We start from the raw sequence: 20,764 nt of genomic DNA, 5'->3' as shown, positions 1-20,764 counted from the left end.
GCTAATGGGACATGAATACAATACAGCTGTCAGCGTTGAACGGGTGGTCAGAGTTCTTTTTTACTTAAGAGTTAAGACTGAAAATACAAGTTACATAATCATATGATTGATTGACGTGTTAGAACAAAGCGTAAAAATGATGCCTTAGAAAGTACACAGAACAACTTAGTTTCATGAGTGAAAAAGAAGTATTTAAAGCATTAAAATATTTTTTAGTTGTCCAAGCTGTTTTTGCTTTAAGCTAACTTCCACAAACAGACACAAGAAATGTAGCTTTATTTTGGCACCATGATTTTCAGAGCAGTAATAAAGAATAGTCCCTAGCAAGTTATAGAATTTCAAAGGCTATAGACAACAAGCTATTAAAGCACTTTTAAACATCAGACAATAGACAGGTATCTATACTTGATGTCTAATAAGGCAACCCTCATCCTGAAAAGAGCACTCATTATTTCCGTATTTTCTACCTCAACCTCAAATTTCTGCCTTTGAAATCCTCACTTTCCTTCAAAGGCAGAAATCTGGGAAGCCAATCCTGGCCCCGACCTTCTCCAAGCGTACATCACTGCCAGCTGCACTAACACCCGATGCACTGGAAGAGAGAGTGCTATTGCTGATCACCTTTAGGTAGGAACTAAATTTCTAAAATTTGGACAGGTCAGTCAAGACACAATTGTCTCCTGCAGGCACCAAGTGACCACTTCCTCTTCTTTTTTTTATTTTTTGAAAGTCTCTAAAACCAAGAGGAGCTTGGTGAATGAAAGTGAAGCTAAAGGTTGACATCAACACTTAGAGATTTTTAAAACAAGGTAAATTTTTTAAGAATCCTTTTTTTTTTTTTTTTTTTTTTGCGGTACGCGGGCATCTCACTGTTGTGGCCTCTCCCGTTGCGGAGCACAGGCTCCGGACGCGCAGGCTCAGCGGCCATGGCTCACGGGCCCAGCCGCTCTGCGGCATATGGGATCTTCCCGGACCGGGGCACGAACCCGTGTCCCCTGCATCGGCAGGCGGACTCTCAATTACTGCGCCACCAGGGAAGCCCAAGAATCCATTTTAAATGAGTCAAATTTTGGAATAACAGACTTCATCTTATTTTCATGGTGCAAAAGCTTGAGACATTTCCTCAGAGATGGAGAAAGCATTCTGTAAGGAGGAAGAGCTTCTGCAATGAAATGATGACTATATACTGCAGTGTCTTAAGCTAAACTTTTCCAGTACTGACCTGACAAATGAGGATCTTGCACTGAACCCACTAAAACTGTATTAATGATTTTTACACAATATTAATACATATTTGCAATGGGTAAGACTTTAAGGTGGAGAGAGTATCTAATTTATTTTTCAACTGTATCAAAAATTTAAAACCAAGAGAAATCAAAAGGTATGCACAAAAGGGCCAAAAACCAAACAGTAACCAATGACAAGTGATTAGAGCCAAAACACCAAGTTGCTAAATATATAAGGAAGCTGCTGTTCATCTGGACCTTTGCCCAGAACACAAAAATTTGGAGGAGAAGCAGTGGTAGTTTAAAGGGGACAAGGGTTCTAAATTTGCTTGCTTCGTTCATTTATCTGGACATGTAATCTTGGCCTTGCAGAAGCTTCCTCTGATACTGTTTCTACTGAAATGGCCATAACCATACTGGAAAATCCAAATGAGTACCAAAGCTCTTACGTGGAAATCCACTGTTCGAAAAACACGTAGAGAATATATTTAGGGCTAAGATCAGTTTTGTTCTTTAGAACAATCAACCCAAGATTCTGGCAAAGGAGACGTTGAAGCATTTTAAAACGTCTCAAAATCCTTTAAGGTAACTAAATAAACAGCAAAATTATCTGTACTCTGCCAAGCTTATGGCCCTTCTTTTGACAAAATGCTTTTTTTTTTCTTTTTCTTGGAAGACTGAGTTCCTTTAAGAATCACCACCTGCTCATGGTGCTTTTTTTTTCCCCCCTCAAGAAGGCATCTGCACTGCAGATCTCTGCACGAGGGGAGCTTGCCAGCCAGCTCCCACCACCAGGCAGACGCGTTATACAATGGAAACTGAAAGCGGCCTGCAGCTTCCCTCCTAGTCTTTCACAGAGATGGGAGGAGAAGGGGGTTCAACCAGCCCCTGCTTTGTCTGACTTTTCTCCCCCTCCCCCTGTCTGCGGGAAACACCCCCTTTTGTTATACTTCGATCAATAATAGCCGACAAAAAGCATGAAATTAAAATATGTTGATGGCTTGGCATGACTCTACCTATTATCCTCTAGAATATAAGCAGCTACCCTCGTGTCCCCACCCCCACGCCGCGCCAGTGAAGAGCAGGCTGTGTTGCAGATGCAGCCACGGATCCATCTTGGACCATCAGCAGCTCCCTCCCAAATCTTCCCTGAGCTATTCTCATCACGCCTCCTTCTACCTCGGAGCCTCAGAAAAATCGGGCATTCGGTGTCTGGCCACAAAAAATTAACAGCAGATGAAAACAGTATAGAAAACGGCCTCAGTGTTGCCATTAAACTTCCTCATCTTTCCCACGGGCAACCAAAAAAACCCATGATTTTTGGAAGACTACGAATGGCTGATTATGTCAACACCTGTTTGCAAAACCTGCAATGCAACCCAACCCTTTCACCACCATCCCCTCAAAATCGTAAGGAGTCATTTCTCCTACCACCAACCTGCCCCAATCCGCTCAATCTCTCTAATCCTCCACTAAATCACCCTGGTTCAGAGGACGGCTCCCCCCGAACCCGTGTCTTTTCCCACCTGCCCAGTCTCGGCGTTAACGCCCACTCTCCAGAGTATCTCCCCTCCCCCAACCTGTTTTCCTCACACCCCGTTATTCCCTCACCGCCTGCAAGACCTGACGCTCCCCTCCCCCTTACCCCATTTTCCAGACGCTCCTTCCCGGGGGCTGAAGCCTCCAGTACGCAAGAGTGACTTGCAGTCCCTGACCCCGAAGGCACCCCCCTCCCGAGGTCGGGGTCCCCCGGCGCGCCTCACCAGCACAGGAGGAGCCGCAGCTCTTCGTCCCCAGGGCGGGGCAGGCTCCCGGGCTCCCGCCGCCGCCACCGGGCGCAGAGGACTCGGCCACGGAGGATGACGAGGAGACGGATGGGGACTGAGTGGCCGCCGACGGCTCCGCCATGGCTGCGCAAGCAAAGGCGGGAGAGGGGTGAATAGCGATGTGGGACGGGAGAGAGGGAGGGAAAAGAAAATAATAGGGCGGCTGGCTCTCCGAAGTCGCCTCGCCTCTCCTCGCTCCGAGGACAGAGTCCGACAGACAGACTGCCTTAGCCGAGCGCCGCGAGAGGGCGGAAGCGCGAGCGCGCAGGCGCACAAAGGGCCCTCGGGCTGGTGGCGCGGGCGGGGGGCGGTCAAGTTGAGGCGCCCAGTGACGCAGGGCGCAGGCGCAAGAACTGTCCCTCCGCGCTCTAACAGGGAAGGAGGGGCAAAACTGGCTTCGCCCAGCGCCAGGGCCAGTGGCTGGGGTGGGCCGTGCCCCGCGGGAACCAGGCGCAAGGGGCGTGGCCAAGCATCAAGCCCCGCCCACCACTGCGGCCGAAGTGGGAGGGGGGCCTGCGGCTTACTGTTGCTTCACGGCTCGTTTTGTGAATGTTTTAGCGTAGGCTAATTATGTGTCTTAACGATAGGAGTTTCTTTTTGCTTCCGTTAGTGGAGAATATCTTTCCCACAGATTCCAGGGCCGATGTCTTTTGTCTGATGCGTTCCCGCTCTTAACTCCAATGGTGAAAACCACAGTTTTCTGCAGGCCCGCTCTGCAAGGTGCTTTATGAATTTTTCTGGATGTGTCGTAATATCTCATCACCATGAGGCAGAGATGGCACGATCTCCCATTTGGTAGGTGGAGAAAGATGCTGTACAGAGTGAAAAACTATTACTTATTCCAATCACACTGCAATGCAGCCGCAGAACCTGCTTCATGTTCTTATCTCGTTACTGCTCCGAAAGAGGTATCCACCTTGGGTCTCAAGGTTGTCCTTTCCTCTAAATAGAGAGGACACATTCTGAATGAAAAAAACGCTGAGCTAATGAAAAAGGAAGAGCCAGGAGATAACATCCTGGCTGTGGTTATGGGGGATGGTAAAATGAGGTACTAAAAATTGAGAATATGGCACAAAAGACACGTAATTGAATTTTATTCGTAGCCTAAAAGAGGTCCTGAGTGAAAACTGTATTTGAAACCAGATATCTAGCTTATACTGGATTTTGTTCACTTTTTGGCTTCTCTTTGGTCGGCTTGCAAAATTCAAAGCCTTCTCCCTACGTCTGGTCAAGTGATTAGAAATGTGCCTGATTCTTTTAAAAACGGAAATGTAGACTGGAAGTAATAAAGATGAAGACTGTAGGCTTTGTGATTGCTAAAGCAGCAATTGATGACCAGAAGGGCAATTGCAGGATCAGCAGATCCTGTAAAGATGCAACCTCCTGAAGGGGGAGGTAGCCAGCCAAGCAGCCACAGAGAGGAAAAGTGATCTGACCAGAGGAAATCTTCTAGAACAGTCAGTGGACTACATCTGTCCTTGACAGTTTTTAAGGTCAGGTAAAGCCCAGACAGGAAAAAAACTCCTGGCCATTGAAACACTCTGAAAAAAGGCGCAGAGAATATTTCCCAAAATAACTTTGTGGCAAATATCTAACTCTGGCACTTAACAGCATCAGATGACACTGCAGCAACCTGTCCCTTAGATGACAAAGAGAAATGCAATCCAATCTGATAAGCAAGCCAGTTATCTACCCATTCTGATAAATGCATAAATTTTTAAAATTTACATTATTAGGTGCTGGATAAGGAAATGAATGAGGCTGGTCCCTAACTCTGACAGCAATTGCTAGGATCTGCAGACCCTGGCTGGAAAGGAATCCTGTTTCCATATCTAGAAAGAGAGAAAAGAAGATAAACATCAAGACATTGATGTGGTCTTGGTGGTCTCTTCAAACCCTTCAGATTTTTTACATAAGAGGCCTTTATGCTAGATCCAATTCTTGAAGCTGCCTTTCCTTCCTGCTCTCATTTGCTGTACCAGTAAATTTCCCTGAGACTGACTCTTGCTTGGGATGTTATTTGTATACATGGTTTGTTCCACAGATGTTTACTGGTTACTTGCTGTGTGTATGACGGTATCCTGGGAAATTTGGAGGGATCCAAAAAATATGTTTGTCCTGAGCTTACAAGCTAGTTGGGGCTTAGAACATACTCACATAAAGTTTAAAAAATACAAATTAAATAACAACCAAAAACAACCCCCAAACAACACAAAATTATAATGCTCTGATTAGATGACAAGTGAATTGTATGAATTTAAGAGTATAGGGAATGACTATGGAGTTATAGTGACTTGGGGAGGTTTTATGAAGAAGCTAACTCAGGAGTTTGGAGTGGTAAGGAGGTCATTAAAGGCAAGGGAGAATGGTGTGAAGCAAATGCATGGGCTGTTTTTGAGCAAGTATACAATAACACCTCCTTCTGGGCAGACCAATCACAAAAAAGCACCCCTTGCTCCCAGCCCAGCCCAGCCCATGATGCATGTCACTGCTGGCTTGACTAGCAGAACTTGGCCTAGATTTGATCCCATCTTGCCCCTCCCCTCCACAGGCTGCATTAGTGCAACACAACACAACACAGCCTTCTGTGGTGGCTGGAGGCCTAGAAGTGTGAGATGTTTTGGGTACGGTTAGCCCAGGTTGGCTAGAGCCAAGGGCTTGAATTAGGACAAGAGGGAGATAAAATGGGGAGATGGGTTGGGGCCAGAGTGTGGAGAAGCAGTAACAGAGCCTTAAAGAATTGAGGGTTCATCTTAAGGCTAATGGGGATTCAGCATAAGTTTTCAGGCAGGGAAGGGCTCAGGTGGGATTGTTAAAGTGCTCACTGTAGTACAGTCATTTCTCAGGAGTTCTGAGCAATTTTTACTGCTGAGGCACTGAGCTGGGAAATCTTCTTTCTTGGTCCTATCCTTATGGGACAGGTATTTACAAAGCTAATTTCCCACATCATTTTCTAGGCCATCTTATTACCCAGTTTATTTTTCTTCTTGACTTTGAGAAAAAAAATTATTTAATATAGTCACATGCCATATATGTGTTTATATTCAAAAGTATATATACTATCAAGTTTTATTCTATCACCAACCCCCCTCCCCCCACTGGTCTCCCCCTCTACACTCACATAGGTAATTACTGTTAGTAGCTTTTTGTGGCAAGTGCACAGGTGAATGTAGCAAATCTATATCCTTCTTTTTTACTTTTAAATTTTTTTTAATTTTTATTTTTGGCTGCGTTGGGTCTTTGTTGCTGCGCGCGGGCTTTCTCTCGTTGTGGAGAGCAGGAGCTCCTCTTGGTTGTGGTGCGCAGGCTGCTCACTGCGGTGGCTTCTCTTGTTGCAGAGCACAGGCTCTAGGCGCGCGGGCTTCAGTAGTTGCGGCACGCGGGCTCAGTAGTTGTGGCTCATGGGCTCTAGAGCGCAGGCTCAGTAGTTGTGGTGCACGGGCTTAGTTGTTTCGCGGCATGTGGGATCTTCCCGGATCAGGGTTCAAACCCATGTTCCCTGCATTGGCAGGCAGATTCTTAACCATTGTGCCACCAGGGAAGCCCTATATACCATTTTATACACGAGCAAAGTAAGGTATTTAAATGACAACCAGGGACGCCAGTAGTCCAGCCTGTCTTTTCTGAGTGCCCAGACTGTTGCTTAAGTGTGGATCCTGCGAGTAGGTGGTAGGAGAGGAGGCTGAGCTGTCAGCACAGTCAGTGAGTGATAATTGTTTACTTGGCTGTTTACCCCAGGAGGCTGTGAGTCTCTGGAGGACAAGAATGTGTCTTATGCATTGTTGCAGCATTACTACCTAGCACTGTGCCTGGCATGCAATAAACACCCTATTTTTGGAAAGCTGTGGATCCTGAGTCACAGTGGATATTATTGCAGAAAACAATTTTTCTATTTTTGTGCTTTGTAACATAATTCAGCATCTCAAATGTTTATGACTTTGTTTTGCTTTTCCAGAATGAATATAATGATTACCAATTTTTGAGCACTAATTATGCATCAGTCATAATTGCCAAACACTTACATCTCATTTAACCTACAACCCTGTGACTTGAGTATTCAAATCATTTGGCAGATGATGATAAAACGAGTTCAGAGAGGTTAACTAACTCACCCAAGTTTGCCCAGCGAGTGAGCATCAGAGCTAGAATTCAGAGCCAGCTCAGTCTGACCACAAAGCCAGTGGCCTTGACCATTCAAACATGTCTACATGTCATCTACTCTGGAAAACCACAAGGAAAGCTCAGCCTCTGGTCATACCACATGACTCAATTCAGAGTGAGATGGTTGAAGGCTGGCTCAAATCAGTTTCATCAATTTTTAGCATTTTGAACCTCCACTGTTTTGATGACCCTAGATACTTGAGAAGGAAACAACAATAACAAAACAGGTTTCTTGTTTACAGGGGTTGTTTTCTAAGCTGTGACTAATCCTGAAGTGTACCTATAATTTGTAGTGTTGTTCTAAGTGCCCAAAACTTCTACAGTGTATGGGGAAGCTGATGTGCTGACACTGACCTTGATGTTATTGAGAAAGATGTAATGTATTTTTTTAAACATTTATTTATTTTTGGCTGCATTGGGTCTTCGTTGCTGTGCGCGGGCTTTCTCTACTTGCGGCGAGCAGGGGCTGCTTTTCGTTGCGGTGCACAGGCTTCTCATCGTGGTTGCTTCTCTTGTTGTGGAGCACGGGCTCTAGGCGCGGGCTTCAATAGTTGTGGCACCTGGGTTTAATTGCTCTGGGGCATGTGGGATCTTCCCAGACCAGGGACTGAACCCATGTCCCCTGCACTGGCAGGTGAATTCTTAACCACTGCATCACCAGGGAAGTCCCTAACGTATACCTTCTTTATTCTTCCATTCAATAAATATTTGAGTTTCTACCATCTGCCTGCCACTGTTTGGCAGCACTGGAGATAGAGCAGTGAACCAAAACAAAAATTCCTGTCCATTTGGAACTTATATTCTAGTGGGAAGACACAAACAAAAATAAAAGTAAAACTTAAAGTTAGATGGTGAGAAGTCTTATGGAGAAGGATGGGAAGGGGAATACAGAATGCTGGGAGGTATGCTCAATTTTAAAATCTTACACTGCATGTTGCAACTGTGACAAGTCATTAGCCTCTGGCCCCTTTCTCTTCTGAGCATGCCTCATAACGCCCTGGATTTGTGTCACATCCTGTAGGTCCTGCTTTCTGCATACCCAATGTGAAACCCCAGGAACCACTTGTCTTGAAGTTCTCATCTAGTTTCTTGCTGGCCAGAGTTAATTTATATCTAACCTAGACTCAAATATAAAGCCTGGCCGAGGGTATTCAAATAATCTTGAGAGTTTGCAGAGAATCAGAAAGTGCAGGGGAAAAGAAATCAAAACACGACCTCTTCAGGTAAGATTAGGTAGAATTATCTTTACCTTTTCACTTCTGGCCTAATCACTCGGGGAGTGAAAAACAGCTCAAGGGCGTGGCAGGGCCTAGAGATAGCTGGAAGGAGGTTCTGGGTAGGTTATAATAGTTAATGTAGAGGCAGAAGAAAGAAAGTGGAATAATTTGTCGAGTGAATGAGGCAATGGTGATGCCAAGAGGTGGTAGCGGTCGGGGGGGGGGGGGAGGGAGGGAAATAGAGGCTTTAGCCTCTCATAAGCTCCATGAGCTATTTAGCCCCAAGACAACTGCCCCTACCCCAACGAATCCAAAATAACAATATTCTTCAATTGTGACAACAGACATTTTCTCAATCACACGTGAAGCGTGAATAAAAGCATTTTTGGAGAACCCTGTTTTGTACTGATCTACCATACAGTTTAAGTAAGGGTGTGATCGCCAAAGCAGCTCCAAAAACAAGCTCCTCTAAGCCGGAGATTTACAAAATATGGCCATGGCTTAGGCTGGACAAAGCCAGTGGAAGGACTCTGCCTGGAAGTGGCTATGGTGCGCCATCAGGCTTGGACAGGGACGGGAATATGGGGCGAAGTTGCTGATGGTGATAATGAAGTCACGACCTCCTCTCCTTGTGAAGTCAAAACCATTTAAAAAAACACTGATGCTCACGTCACCCAGGGTTGAGGCCTCCCTTCGGTCCTTAGGGCAGAGTGCCGTCGACCTTATGGCCCCGGCCAGCGTTAAGCACCGAAACCGTCTCAAACACTGCAGTCAAGGATCTGTGACCGGTTCCACCAACGCCTCCGCTAGGGGCCTGGCCTCAAGGCTAAGTGAGGGCAGGGCGGGGATGACTGGGCGGCCCACCGCTCCCTGCACAGCCTGCTGGGAGTTGTAGTTCAGTCGTCGAAGAGCCGCGGCAATCCCCATCCCTCTCTTCCGCTTCCTCCCCGCCCGGATGAGTGCGCAGAATGGGAACCGTTGGAGGGTACCCAGAGAGCGTGGGACTACAATTCCCAACGGACGGTTGCCCCCAGGGCGCAGCCCCAGGTAGCCTGCTGCGGGTGTCGGGCTCCGGCGCACGCGCACACGCCTCGGGCGGTGGCAGAATTCGGCCGCGTGCGCTTTCCGGCTCCAGCCGGCTCGGCGCTCGCTGCCCTTCTGGCTGCCGGTCGATCCACGCTAGCCCGCTACGCGCCGTCTCTTGGTTTCGCGCGCCTCTCCTTCTCCCTAGTTGTTTGTAGAGCCAGGCCACGCCCGTTTCCCGCCGCCAGGGCCTGGTTCGTTCCCGCCCCATCCCGCCCCTCTCTGAGCTCCTGCTCCTTCTGCTGGAGGCGGAGGCTCCATGTTGTCCCCTCAGCGAGTGGTAGCGGCTGCATCGGGAGGAGCAGGTGAGGCGCGCTATTTTCCCCGAGCCCGCTCCGTGGCCACCCCCGCCGCCCTCCCTGCTATAGTTTCGAGGAGACCGGATGCCCGCGCCGCCGCCCTTCCTCGTCCCGGTGTTGGAACCGCGCGCCTCTCGCTGGGGTCCCTTAGCTGACGAATTAGGGTCCGGGGGCTGCTCGCGAGGCCGGGCCAGTCGGACGCGGGCGACGCCTTCCTCCGCTACCGGCCGGGAGCGGCCGCCTTCGGGGGTCGGGCCCTGGGCCCGGAGGAGGCCGTTAGTACTCCTCGGGGTACTAACGGCCGTTAGTACTCCTCGGGGTACTAACGGCCGTTAGTACCCCGAGGGTCGGTGGTCCTGGGCGGCGTTTAGAGGCTGAGCTGGGCGCTCCGGGCTGCTGCCCTCTCCCTGCCTAGGCGCTTCGCTCGCTCGCGGGCCGGGAAACCTCGGGCCGAGTGGCTGTGGCCGTATTAACGGGCCCAGGGAGTGGGGAAGGTAGATGCTTTATTGTTCACCCTTTTAAAAAGCTCTGGAGGGCTGCGAAGCGTCTTTGAGTTGGAAGCTTTATTTTTATCCTAAAGACCTTGAGTTACAGGAGGTTTTAGGGAAGTCGATTTTCAACCCGCACTTATCTCCCTAAGGAGATAAAAGAATGTGGCCTAAATTGATTTTTAGGAAGTTCTTTTAGTACGTTTGGTACAGTACGTTGTTCTTTTGCTTTCTTGAATACACAAAGCATAGGGAAAGTATTAAAGAGAAAACAAATAGTCACCATAAATTCATGGATTTTAATTTCATCTGTCGTTCTACCTGGCTTTATTCTTGTTTGCTGTGTGTGCTGTTGAAATGGCCAGAAGTTTTCACTTGCGAAATCTAAAGGCAAAAAAAAAAAAGAAAAGAACATTGTTTGAAGACACTTTTAATAAATCTTAGTCCTCACGTTTGAATATGAAGTTGGATGGAATGTTTTGGGAAGGAGAGAAAAGAACTAACGGACCAAAAACGTGGTTTCACATTTTGGCTGGCTTTTGGAGAAGCAAAAGCTACGTAGTTTTAAACCGCGACAAGTATTCAGCATTGCAGTGTACTGAATTTCAAATTACTGTTTTTTTTCAATCCCCACAGAAACCAGCTCATAGTATAGAAATCTCTGTTGCTGCTTTAACACCTGTAAAGAAAACGCTTGATTGAAGAAGACCTCTACCTAATGAAGCATTACATTAGTAGAGCAGGTTGTTTTATTAGCTGTTGTTAACTGTCTTATTGGAGTAATCATAAAATTAAGAAAAGTAGTAAAAAGTAAGGATAAATGTGATGATGTGTACTAGCATAATTGTCTTAGTTTTCACTAAGTAGGACTTGTTTAGATTAGGCTTTTTTAGAATTGGTTTTCTGTGGCGTAGCACATGCATTTTTCATTTTTATGACTCCTGAGTCATATAATAAAAGGTATACTCACACTAGTTATTTAAAATGAAATAATAGAGAATTGTAAGAAGCAAGAAATATAAAGTCACCTCTACTTCCCCAATTCCCCAGTGGTAGTCATTACTCACAGTTTGGTCACATATTCTAAGATTTCTTTCAAGTACCTTAGGGAACCCTGGGTTGTGTGAACTTGTTTGAGGTTTAAAATTTACCTGCAGTGACTCGGCATGCCTGTTAAACTTTCTATGGCCTTGTGTCTTATACTGAGAAATTGTTTAACACAACTACAGTTTAAAGTTAGTCTGAATTTTAAAACATTTTCCTGACTTATCTTTGAGATTCTAGGAACATATTCTAAAAAATATCAAGGGGGAAAAGTGAGTGGAAAGCTTTTAGTTAAACGAGAAAAGTCTTTTAATTGCTGTAGAGCTGTGGTTCTCCGCCCTGCTGCTGCGCATTAGAATAACTTGGGGTTTTTAAAACCTGCCAATGCTTGGGGCCCACTCACAGATTCTGATTTAATATATTGAGGGACTAGGCAACAGTTTAAAAAAAAAAACAAACCCAAAACCCAAGTAATTTAATTTCTGTACTAATATATACAAATTTCTCTGTAGGTGGTTGCTTAATTTGAATTGATTTATTACTTTATAGGAAGTATAATTTGTAATATCAGTATTTTTGTATTGAGTTGATACTCTTCCATGCACATATCTAAAGAATGCCTTTTATTGGTATGTGTTTAGATTGTTAGAATATGTTTTGATTGTTAGAATGTGTTACATATATTTCACAGATAAAGTATCAATATATTACAAATCAGAAAATAGATTTTAGTGGTATAGTAGGTGAATAAGCAAAGAAGTAGATTAACTCTTTTTGTCTTGAAATGATAAGGACTCCAAATCAAATATTGCCAGTTAAAGCTTATTCAACTGGAATACAGGTAATTAAAACTTTCAGGTAACCAGATTGATTTTGGGGGTGGTCTCATTTTTAGGGTAAAGTCAAATAAGATGAATATTGAATTCATTCTGTTAAAAAGATTTTTATCTTTTTAATAGACTAGCCTGGCATCTATTCTATTAAATGCTGTATTAAATTAGATGCCTGTAGTATAGCCTGGCATCATTTTTAGATTCAGCCCAATCTCTGCATTTCTGAATCTTTAATACTGTTTAGTCATAGTTGATCTTCATAAATCCATTAAGCACTACAGAATTCTTAATTGACAAAGAAAATGTGGTTTTGTTCAGCATTCTGTGCTAAGGTACAAATTTCCCCTATTCTGTTAAGTTGCATTTAAATAGAATTTTCACTGAAACAACCTTAAAAATATACGTGTATCTACCAGCATGCTTACTGCCTTGAGACCTAATAGTGTATAAAAGCACTCCCTCACCATCACCAAAAAAGAGCCACACCCAGCAGTTGTAGAGGTGGCTGAGGGCTTTAGTGTACTTAGCCTTACATATGATGATGTGTTTTCTTTGGCCTTTTCTGTGAATTAGGAACTTTAAAGACTGCCAGTAAGAACAAGGCATGAAAATGGTATGCTTGTGTTTTTGGGTGTGTTGCTTTTGCCCTTTAGAAAATGTGGTATTTCAGGAGAGTGGAAAACTCAGGTCATAACTTTACCCTGAGTCATGCACGCTACTCAGTGAAATGTTTCTATAACTGTAGTTAGGATTTGCTTTTCAAAACTCTCTGGACAGTAAGGATGAGTACTGAGGCTGGCTCTACCCCGGTGGCTCTTAACCCAGGGTGATTTTGCCTGGTTGGGACACTTAGCAATGTCTGGAGACATTGCTGGGTCTCACAATCAGGAGGAAGCACTACTGGTATCCGGTGGGTAGAGGCCAGAGATGCTGCTAAATATCTTGCAGTGAATGGGGTAGCTCCCCACAACAAAGAGTTATCCAGCCCAAAATACCAGTGGTGCTGAGGTTGAGAAACCCTGGTCTAAACTGTTGACTTGATCTACTAAATTCTGTCTGAATTATCTGAAATAGCAATTGTAATTGCTTCCAAATGACTAGTTTCATTGAATTTATCACTGTTCAGATGGTCTTCTCAAGTATTTGAGGGACATTTAAACTTTTTTCTCCATGATGTTTTTTCTGATAGAACTTATTTCTTAAAATTTACATTTTCCATAGGAGCAGAAAGGCCAATTATAATTCACTAGTCTCAGCTACTTGTATTTAGCCTGAGCAGCTACTTTTTTTTTTTTTTCTTTCAGTCCTTTGAAAATTCAGAAATAATTCTAGGAAGAATCAGTGCTGTAATTTGCTCAGATCTCTACAAATTTGTCCCTATAATAATTAATTTCACTTGTTAGTCTTTCAGCCATTCTATTTGGGTTGTCTGTTTTTGTTTTAGTGCAGAGCTTCTCCATTGAATCCAATCATACAGCGATTGTTTGAATAGGCATACTTAAACCTATTGGTTAGTCTGGATTAAGGTGTGTTGTGTCCAAAGTAAAGGATACATCAGTACTTTAAAAGTAATTAGAAAAAATGTTGTAGCTTCCACATCAACTATTGGAGTCCTTTTTAATTATCCAAATATTTTCAACATTTCTACATACTTCAAAATGACGGCTGATGCGGTATTACTATGAGCTATTTACAGCACTAATCAGAATTGGCAGTATGATATAGTTCTACCACTCACTTTTTTTTTTTTTAACTTAGGTTTTAAGTTCACTAAACTTAGGTTTTCCCTAAACTTAGGTTTTAAGTTCACTTAAATGTATACAGATGGTCGGGGAACTAGGATCCTAGAAACTGCGTGGCGTGGCCAAAAAAAAAAAAAATAGAGATAGATGTGACTGTGGTCAGGCCATATCTTTGTATGTGTATAAGATGTCACATCTGTTACTCATATAAATGAACATAATAGAGCATTACCTCTTCATATCGAACATTAACTGTTCATGTAAGTGAGCATTACTGTTGTCATCATCTCAGAATGCATATCTGGACCTTGGGAAATGATTGCTTCGCTAAAGGGAGAAGGCGTATAAGGTTGCCACTTAAAGGCTTTTCTGGTACTATCCCTGGAGGTCAGATCTCCAGAGTATAAGATTACTGAGAAGTGGGAGTAATTTCACTGCAAATGGAGTATCTCTCCCCCTTAAAAAACTCCTGAAACAAACCCCCAGGTCTTTGGTGGGGTCCTTGCTGAGCAAGTTGCTTTAATGTTTTTATCATCGTAAATTTTGATCTGTTCTTTAGCCAGGACTATACGATTTTAAATTAAGCCAAGGCATGAATACGTTACCCAGCAAGTTTGGCCAATTTAGATATTCAGGAAATTTTCACTTGTTCAACAGAGATTGAATTTTAGGGCTATAAAATGGCTTTACCTAACTGCCTGATTTTGTAGACGAAACTGAGACACAGAGAAGTAAAGTGATTTACTCATGCTGTTACGGTTAGTACGAAACTGGGCCCAGAAATCTGGTCTTTCCTGATTGTTAGGGAAGGCCTTTCTCCTGTAGATACTCCTTCACTGTTATAATAGTCTTTGCCAAACCAGGAGCTTAAGTCATAAAAGGAAGAAATGGTAGGGTCTGGTGGTATGTTTCATCTAGGAAGATGGAGTCAGGGAAGATGTGAAGGCTGAAAGGTGGAGATTTGAGAGAAGTGGAGCATCTGAGAGGATTCATTTTGATGATACTAAATGTAGACTTATAAAATGTTAGAACTGAAAGGGTTGCTAGAGGTTAAATCTTGACTCATTTTACTGTTGAGACTGAAGACTAGACATGCCCAGAATCACACAGGTTGTTAGTGGTAGAACTGGAACAGGAACTTGTCTCCTGACTCTTGTACCCATATATTTCTACATAATACACCTCCAAGAGTGAGCTGATGGTGGAATATCCAGGTGAATCTTCCCCTTAAGCAGTTGCACATTTGGACCTAAGTGCAGGTTAGAAATGAATGAAGTTGCATCACCAAAATAGAGGATGTAGTGAAATTATAAGAATAAAGAGCTTATTCAGGGAGAGGTTGAGAACTGCAGAAGGCTAAAGCAGGGCATTGGTGGGTATCACAGGAGGCTGAAAAGGAGAACCAGTGAAAGGGGGTGATAAAGAGGCTGGAAGAGAACTAGGAGTGGGCACTGTTGTGGAGTCCAAAGGTTTTAAGAAGTTTCAGAAGTGGTTGGCCAGTGTGTTATATCACAGGTGTAGAGTTGAATGAGAATCAAGAAATGCCTATTGGATTTGGCAGGAGAGGTCATTGATGAACTAGAGAATGGTTTCAACAGAGAGACTGAGAGGAAAGTCAGATTGCAAGGTGATAAGAAGGGAATGGGTAGATAAGTGGATGAAGACACACTTTCAGGGAGGTTGACAAAGAAAGGCTGGGAGGAGGAAGGGAAGAAACTGACTTTTATTGAGGTTCTTTACATGTACTATAGGGTTTAGTGTTTACAGTACTAGGAAGCTATTATTCTATGGTAGATCCTGGGGCTGAATGTGGTAGTTTCCCTACTCCCCAGGGGCTCCCAGGAGCTCATTACAATATTATTATGTTGTAATGAGTGGAATAATAGTAAAGGTTTTAGTGGAAATAGGAAAGTGGGTTCTTTTTATGGAGTCCCTAATATGTGTCAGACACTGTCCTTTGAGATGGGTATTAGTTTTATAAATAAATGGAGCTACAAATGGTTAGAAATTTATCCACAGTCACATTGTGACTAAATGGTGGAGTTTTTCGTTTATTCCCCAACTGTTTATTGGATGTCTACTCTCTGTGGGCACTCTTCTGGTTCTTGGGGGATATAGCATTGAACAAAAGAGACAAAAATTTCTGCCCTCATGGAGGTTACATTCTAGAGGTGAGAAAGTAAGGATTTAAGCCCTGCCGTCTCTCTTGATTGCTTTTAGTGTACTGTGCAAAGTGATGGGCTCTGAGAGGATGGGGTGGGTGATCAGGACAGAGGGAGGGTGAAGGTGATTGTTGAAGGATGAGCAAGTGTTTGCTGGAGTCAAGTGGAAGAAACATTTCAGGCCATGAGAACAAATGGTTGAATAGGCTGTATATTTGAAAATTTGGAATCAAGACAGGACAGGACGTGAATCCTAACTTTCTCCTAGGAGGAAGACCAATGAGTATAAATTTACCTGGGAGGATGAGGAGAATAAAGCATTAGAGGAACGAAGGCAGTAGGGCGAATGGTGAAAGGGTTTGACTTACAGGATGGGACTTTTTAGCTTTCAGCCATCAATCCATAAAATGTTTTTGTAGTTTTTTAAATAAATTTGTTTTATTTATTTAATTTTGGCCACGTTGGGTCTTTGTTGCTGCACGCGGGCTTTCTCTAGTTCCTGCGAGCGGGGGCTACTCTTGGTTGCGGTGCGCGTGCTTCTCATTGTGTTGGCTTCTCGTTGCAGAGCATGGGCTCTAGGCGTGCGGGCTTCAGTAGCTGTGGCATGTGGGCTCAGTAGTTTTGGCTTGCAGGCTCTAGAGCATGGGCTCAGTAGTTGTGGCACACGGACTTAGTTGCTCCGTGGCATGTCGGATCTTCCTGGACCAGGGCTTGAACCCGTGTCCCCTGCATTGGCAGGCAGATTCTTAAGCACTGTGCCACCAGGGAGGTCCTTGATAGTTTTTTTTTTATGTAGTTGCTGATACGTTTATGTACTGTAATGAAGGCATTCATCCCTGAAGGATGAGGTAACATCCTTAAAGCAACACTCGGGGATGTTGACTTGCATGATCAACCTAACAGGCAGGAAAGGTTGGAAGGTGGCATGGCTAAAGGAGATGGCCCTGAGGTTTTTTTTTTTTTTTTTTTTTGCGGTACGTGGGCCTCTCACTGCTGTGGCCTCTCCCGTTGCGGAGCACAAGGCTCCGGACGCGCAGGCTCAGCGGCCATGGCTCACGGGCCCAGCCGCTCTGCGGCATGTGGGATCCTCCCGGACCAGGGCACGAACCCGTGTCCCCTGCATCGGCAGGCGGACTCTCAACCACTGTGCCACCAGGGAAGCCCCGGCCCTGAGGTTTTGATTAAGGGATCTATGAGATTGGGGGGCAGGTTGTCTGAGATGCGAGGATAAATCAGCAAAGGAAATTTACATGATATCTAGAAAAGGGTGAGTGGAAATAAGATTTTTACTTGGATGATCAATAATATAGTTCTCTTGTCTTAGGAAGTGAGAGATAAAGATAGTGTGGTGAAAAGTGAGCAGCTCTATTTGTTTAAATTAAATTATTAGTGATGTGTACAGTTTAAAATGATTTTTCCCTTAAGTGGATCCAAACCAAAGGAACAAGATCTTTTAAAATCCGGTGTGCCCGGTATACTGTCGGAGAGAAATGCAGGATCACCCCAGCTCCCTCAAGTAAATATAGCCTGGTTCTCTTCTTTTTCACTTTGCTACAGGCAGAAAGAGGAAGAGATGAGGGAAGGCTTTATCACTTTTTTTTTAAACTGTCCTTCTTAGTGGTCTTCATCTTCCCTTGAAGTGTAGTTCGTTGTCTACAGCTGCATACATTTTTGTCATGTGATTATTCTGTCTTGTTTGTAGCCCAGGTAACTTTATCTTCCATACCTGTTGCCCTGACAGTATCACCTGCATCCTTAGGGTGGTAGCTTTCAACTAGATTACAGTACATACCATCCATCCTTTTTACAGTTGTTTATTGCGTGCCTGCTTTGTGTCAGTACATTCACACTGCTCAGTAAACTTTAATAATGAAATAGATAAAATTGAAAGAGCCAGTACCATGAACTCAATTGTGAAGTCCTGGGGGACTATTGTATTGGTTACTAGGTTTGGTTGTATCTCGTAGAGCCTCCAAGTAAGTGATTTAAACGAGGTAGACATTTTTATTTCATATGAAAGTGAGCCAGCATGGCAGTTCTGCTACACCAAGTCCTCAGCCCTACCTCTCTTGTTGCTCCAGTATTCCTAGGGTGTTGCCCTCACATGCCTGGTCCAGGGTGACTTGGTCCCACTTTCGCATATAGCCAGCAGGAAGGGGGAAGATGCATGATATGCAAGTTGCTATATCATTTCCAGTCAGAACTTAGTCACACAGTGATACCCTACATACAAGGTTGGGTTGGAAATGTGTTTCTTCTGAGCATTTATATGCCCAGCTAAAAATATATTACCATAGCAGGAGGAGAAAATGAATATTGGGGGAGCAACCAGCCATCTCAGGGACTTTGTTTGGTATTGCTTTGAGTACTGCACAGTACTTAACCTTGTGGCTTGTCCATAAGGTGTGGATAAATTGTTCTCATTTCTTCTTTTATATGAAAGACTGAAGGTCTTCAGGTCCTGGATTCACCTGCTGTTATGGCAATAAGAACTCTAAGAGATTATTTACAGAAATGTTTCCTTTTTATAATAGGAAATAATGGGAAAGAAAAGTATTAGTATATATGTATTATAATGCTAGAATGACACTGAATCAATGTTTATAAATTGTTTTCCAACAGTTTGCAAAAAATTAAAAAGTGGCAAGAACCCTTTTGTTGCTGCCTGATACAGTAAGTATAAAAAGCGAGCAGCGGGACTCCCCTGGTGGCGCAGTGGTTAAGAATCCGCCTGCCAATGCAGGGGACACAGGTTCGATCCCTGGTCCGGAGAGCACCCACATGCCGCGGAGCAACTAAGCCCATGCGTCACAACTACTGAGCCCATGTGCCATAACTACTGAAGCCCGCACACTGTAGGGCCTACATGCCGCAGCTACTGAGCTTGTGTGCTGCAACTACTGAAGCCCGCGTGCCTAGAGCCTGTGCTCTGCAACAAGAGAAGCCACCGCAATGAGAAACCCGTGCAGTGCAATGAAGAGTAGCCCCTGCTCGCCACAACTGGAGAAAGCCTGTGGTCAGGAACGAAGACCCAGTGCAGCCAAAAAATAAAAATAAATAAAAAGTGAGCAGCAATTCCCATACTTAAAGATTAGAGTCTGGCCGTCAAGCTGTTTTGTTGACTTTGCCTGCTGTGATCATTCAGCCTTTACTGCTTCCCAGATGAAAGTGTTTCTGGGACCATGTGTATGATTTTGGCCAAATCTGCCTACCTGTTCTATGCTCAATATTTGTCCTTCAATTTACTTTATATTGATTAGTTTTTAAAACTTAGCCTCCTAAGCAATAATCCATTAAAACATGGTTTTGTTTCCTAATGTTTAATAGTCATTAAAATACATAATTATTAAAATAAAACAAGTGTCCTTTTAACTACCTAAAAACATCTCCTTTAGTACATACACTTAGGGAAGGGAAATAGTGCTTTGCCTCATTTCATAGGCCCCACTGCTGTTTGTTTGTTTGTTTGCGGTACGCAGGCCTCTCACTGTTGTGGCCTCTCCCGTTGTGGAGCAAGGGCTCCGGACGCACAGGCCCAGTGGCCATGGCTCACGGGCCCAGCCACTCCGCAGCATGTGGGATCTTCCCGGACCGGGGCACGAACCCGTGTCCCCTGCATCGGCAGGCGGACTCCCAACCACTGCGCCACCAGGGAAGCCCTATGGTTTTATTTTTAAAGTAATTTATTTATTTATTTATTTTTGGCTGCATTGGGTCTTCGTTGCTGCACGCGGGCTTTCTCTAGTTGTGGCGAGTAGGGCCTACTCTTTGTTGCTGTGTGCGGGCTTCTCATTGCGGTGGCTTCTCTTGTCGCGGGCTCTAGGCGCATGGGCTTCAGTAGTTGTGGCGTGTGAGCTCAGTAGTTGTGGCTCGTGGGCTCTAGAGCGCAGTCTCAGTTGTTGTGGCACACGGGCTTAGTTGCTCCGCGGCATGTGGGATCTTCCCGGACCAGGGCTCAAGCCCATGTCCCCTGCATTGGCTGGCGGATTCTTAACCACTGTGCCACCAGGGAAGTCCTGGATATCCTTTTTTAATGATATGCTCGTTCATAATCTTTTACCCATTGCTATTTTTAAAGGGGGAATGGTTGTCTTTTGTTTTTCTAGAGTGATTCTGGATATGAGTCCTTTGGATTTAGGTGTTAGGAATATTTCCTCCTAGCCTGTGACTTGCATTTTTACTCCCTTAAGGATGTCTTTTAATGAACAAAAATTCTTAATTTTAATGAAGTCTAATTTGTCATTTTTTTTCTTTTATGGTTGGTGCTTTGTGCCGTGTTTAAGAAGTTTTTACTCTTCCCATGTTAAAAAAGTAACATTTTAAAAATATTTGAAACTAATATTTTTTTTTCTCTACAACAACATAGGTGATGCTATGGAGAGTGGAAAGCCTTGTCCAGTGCAGGTTGTTTTGGTGCAGAAAGACCAACATGCCTTTGAGCTAGAAGAGAAAGCCTTGGCCAGCATCCTCTTACAGGAACACATCCGAGACCTTGATGTGGTGGTGGTGTCAGTGGCTGGTGCCTTCCGAAAGGGCAAGTCCTTCTTTCTGGACTTTATGCTACGATACTTATATACCCAGGTAAAGTAGAATTATTTCATTTCAAATTAGAAAGTGAGACTGTTATGTCCAAAAGAGCAAACTAAGCTCATGAATTATCCTTGATGTGTAAAGTTACTCGAA

General features: G+C 44.2%; 2 protein-coding genes across 5 annotated transcripts in view; one reads left to right on the top strand and one right to left on the bottom strand.

Moving 5' to 3' along the window:
• Positions 1-3,307, bottom strand: part of RTN3 (reticulon 3) — a 62,359-nt gene extending 59,052 nt beyond the window's left edge. Inside the window, exon 1 of the mRNA XM_019932625.3 lies at positions 2,990-3,307. Coding sequence (XP_019788184.1) covers positions 2,990-3,134 — 145 coding nt within the window. The 5' untranslated portion in view covers positions 3,135-3,307. The remainder of the gene's footprint in view (positions 1-2,989) is intronic.
• Positions 3,308-9,337: 6,030 nt separating this feature from the next.
• Positions 9,338-20,764, top strand: part of ATL3 (atlastin GTPase 3) — a 50,984-nt gene continuing 39,557 nt past the window's right edge. The window contains exons 1-3 of one of the 4 annotated variants that reach the window (XM_019932624.3): positions 11,029-11,043; positions 18,704-18,754; positions 20,448-20,662. In XM_019932624.3, the coding sequence (XP_019788183.1) occupies positions 20,456-20,662 (207 nt within the window). In that variant the 5' untranslated portion in view covers positions 11,029-11,043; positions 18,704-18,754; positions 20,448-20,455. Of the gene's footprint in view, positions 9,478-9,589; positions 9,819-10,936; positions 11,044-18,703; positions 18,755-20,447; positions 20,663-20,764 lie in introns of those variants that run through there. The other 3 variants (XM_033860883.2, XM_033860884.2, XM_019932623.3) reach the window with 3 other exon arrangements.

Source organism: Tursiops truncatus, chromosome 8 (assembly GCF_011762595.2).
Source record: "Tursiops truncatus isolate mTurTru1 chromosome 8, mTurTru1.mat.Y, whole genome shotgun sequence".
Classification (NCBI taxonomy): domain Eukaryota; kingdom Metazoa; phylum Chordata; class Mammalia; order Artiodactyla; family Delphinidae; genus Tursiops; species Tursiops truncatus.
The sequence above is the reverse complement of the archived record's forward strand: the minus strand, read 5'-3'. Positions and strand labels throughout refer to the sequence as shown.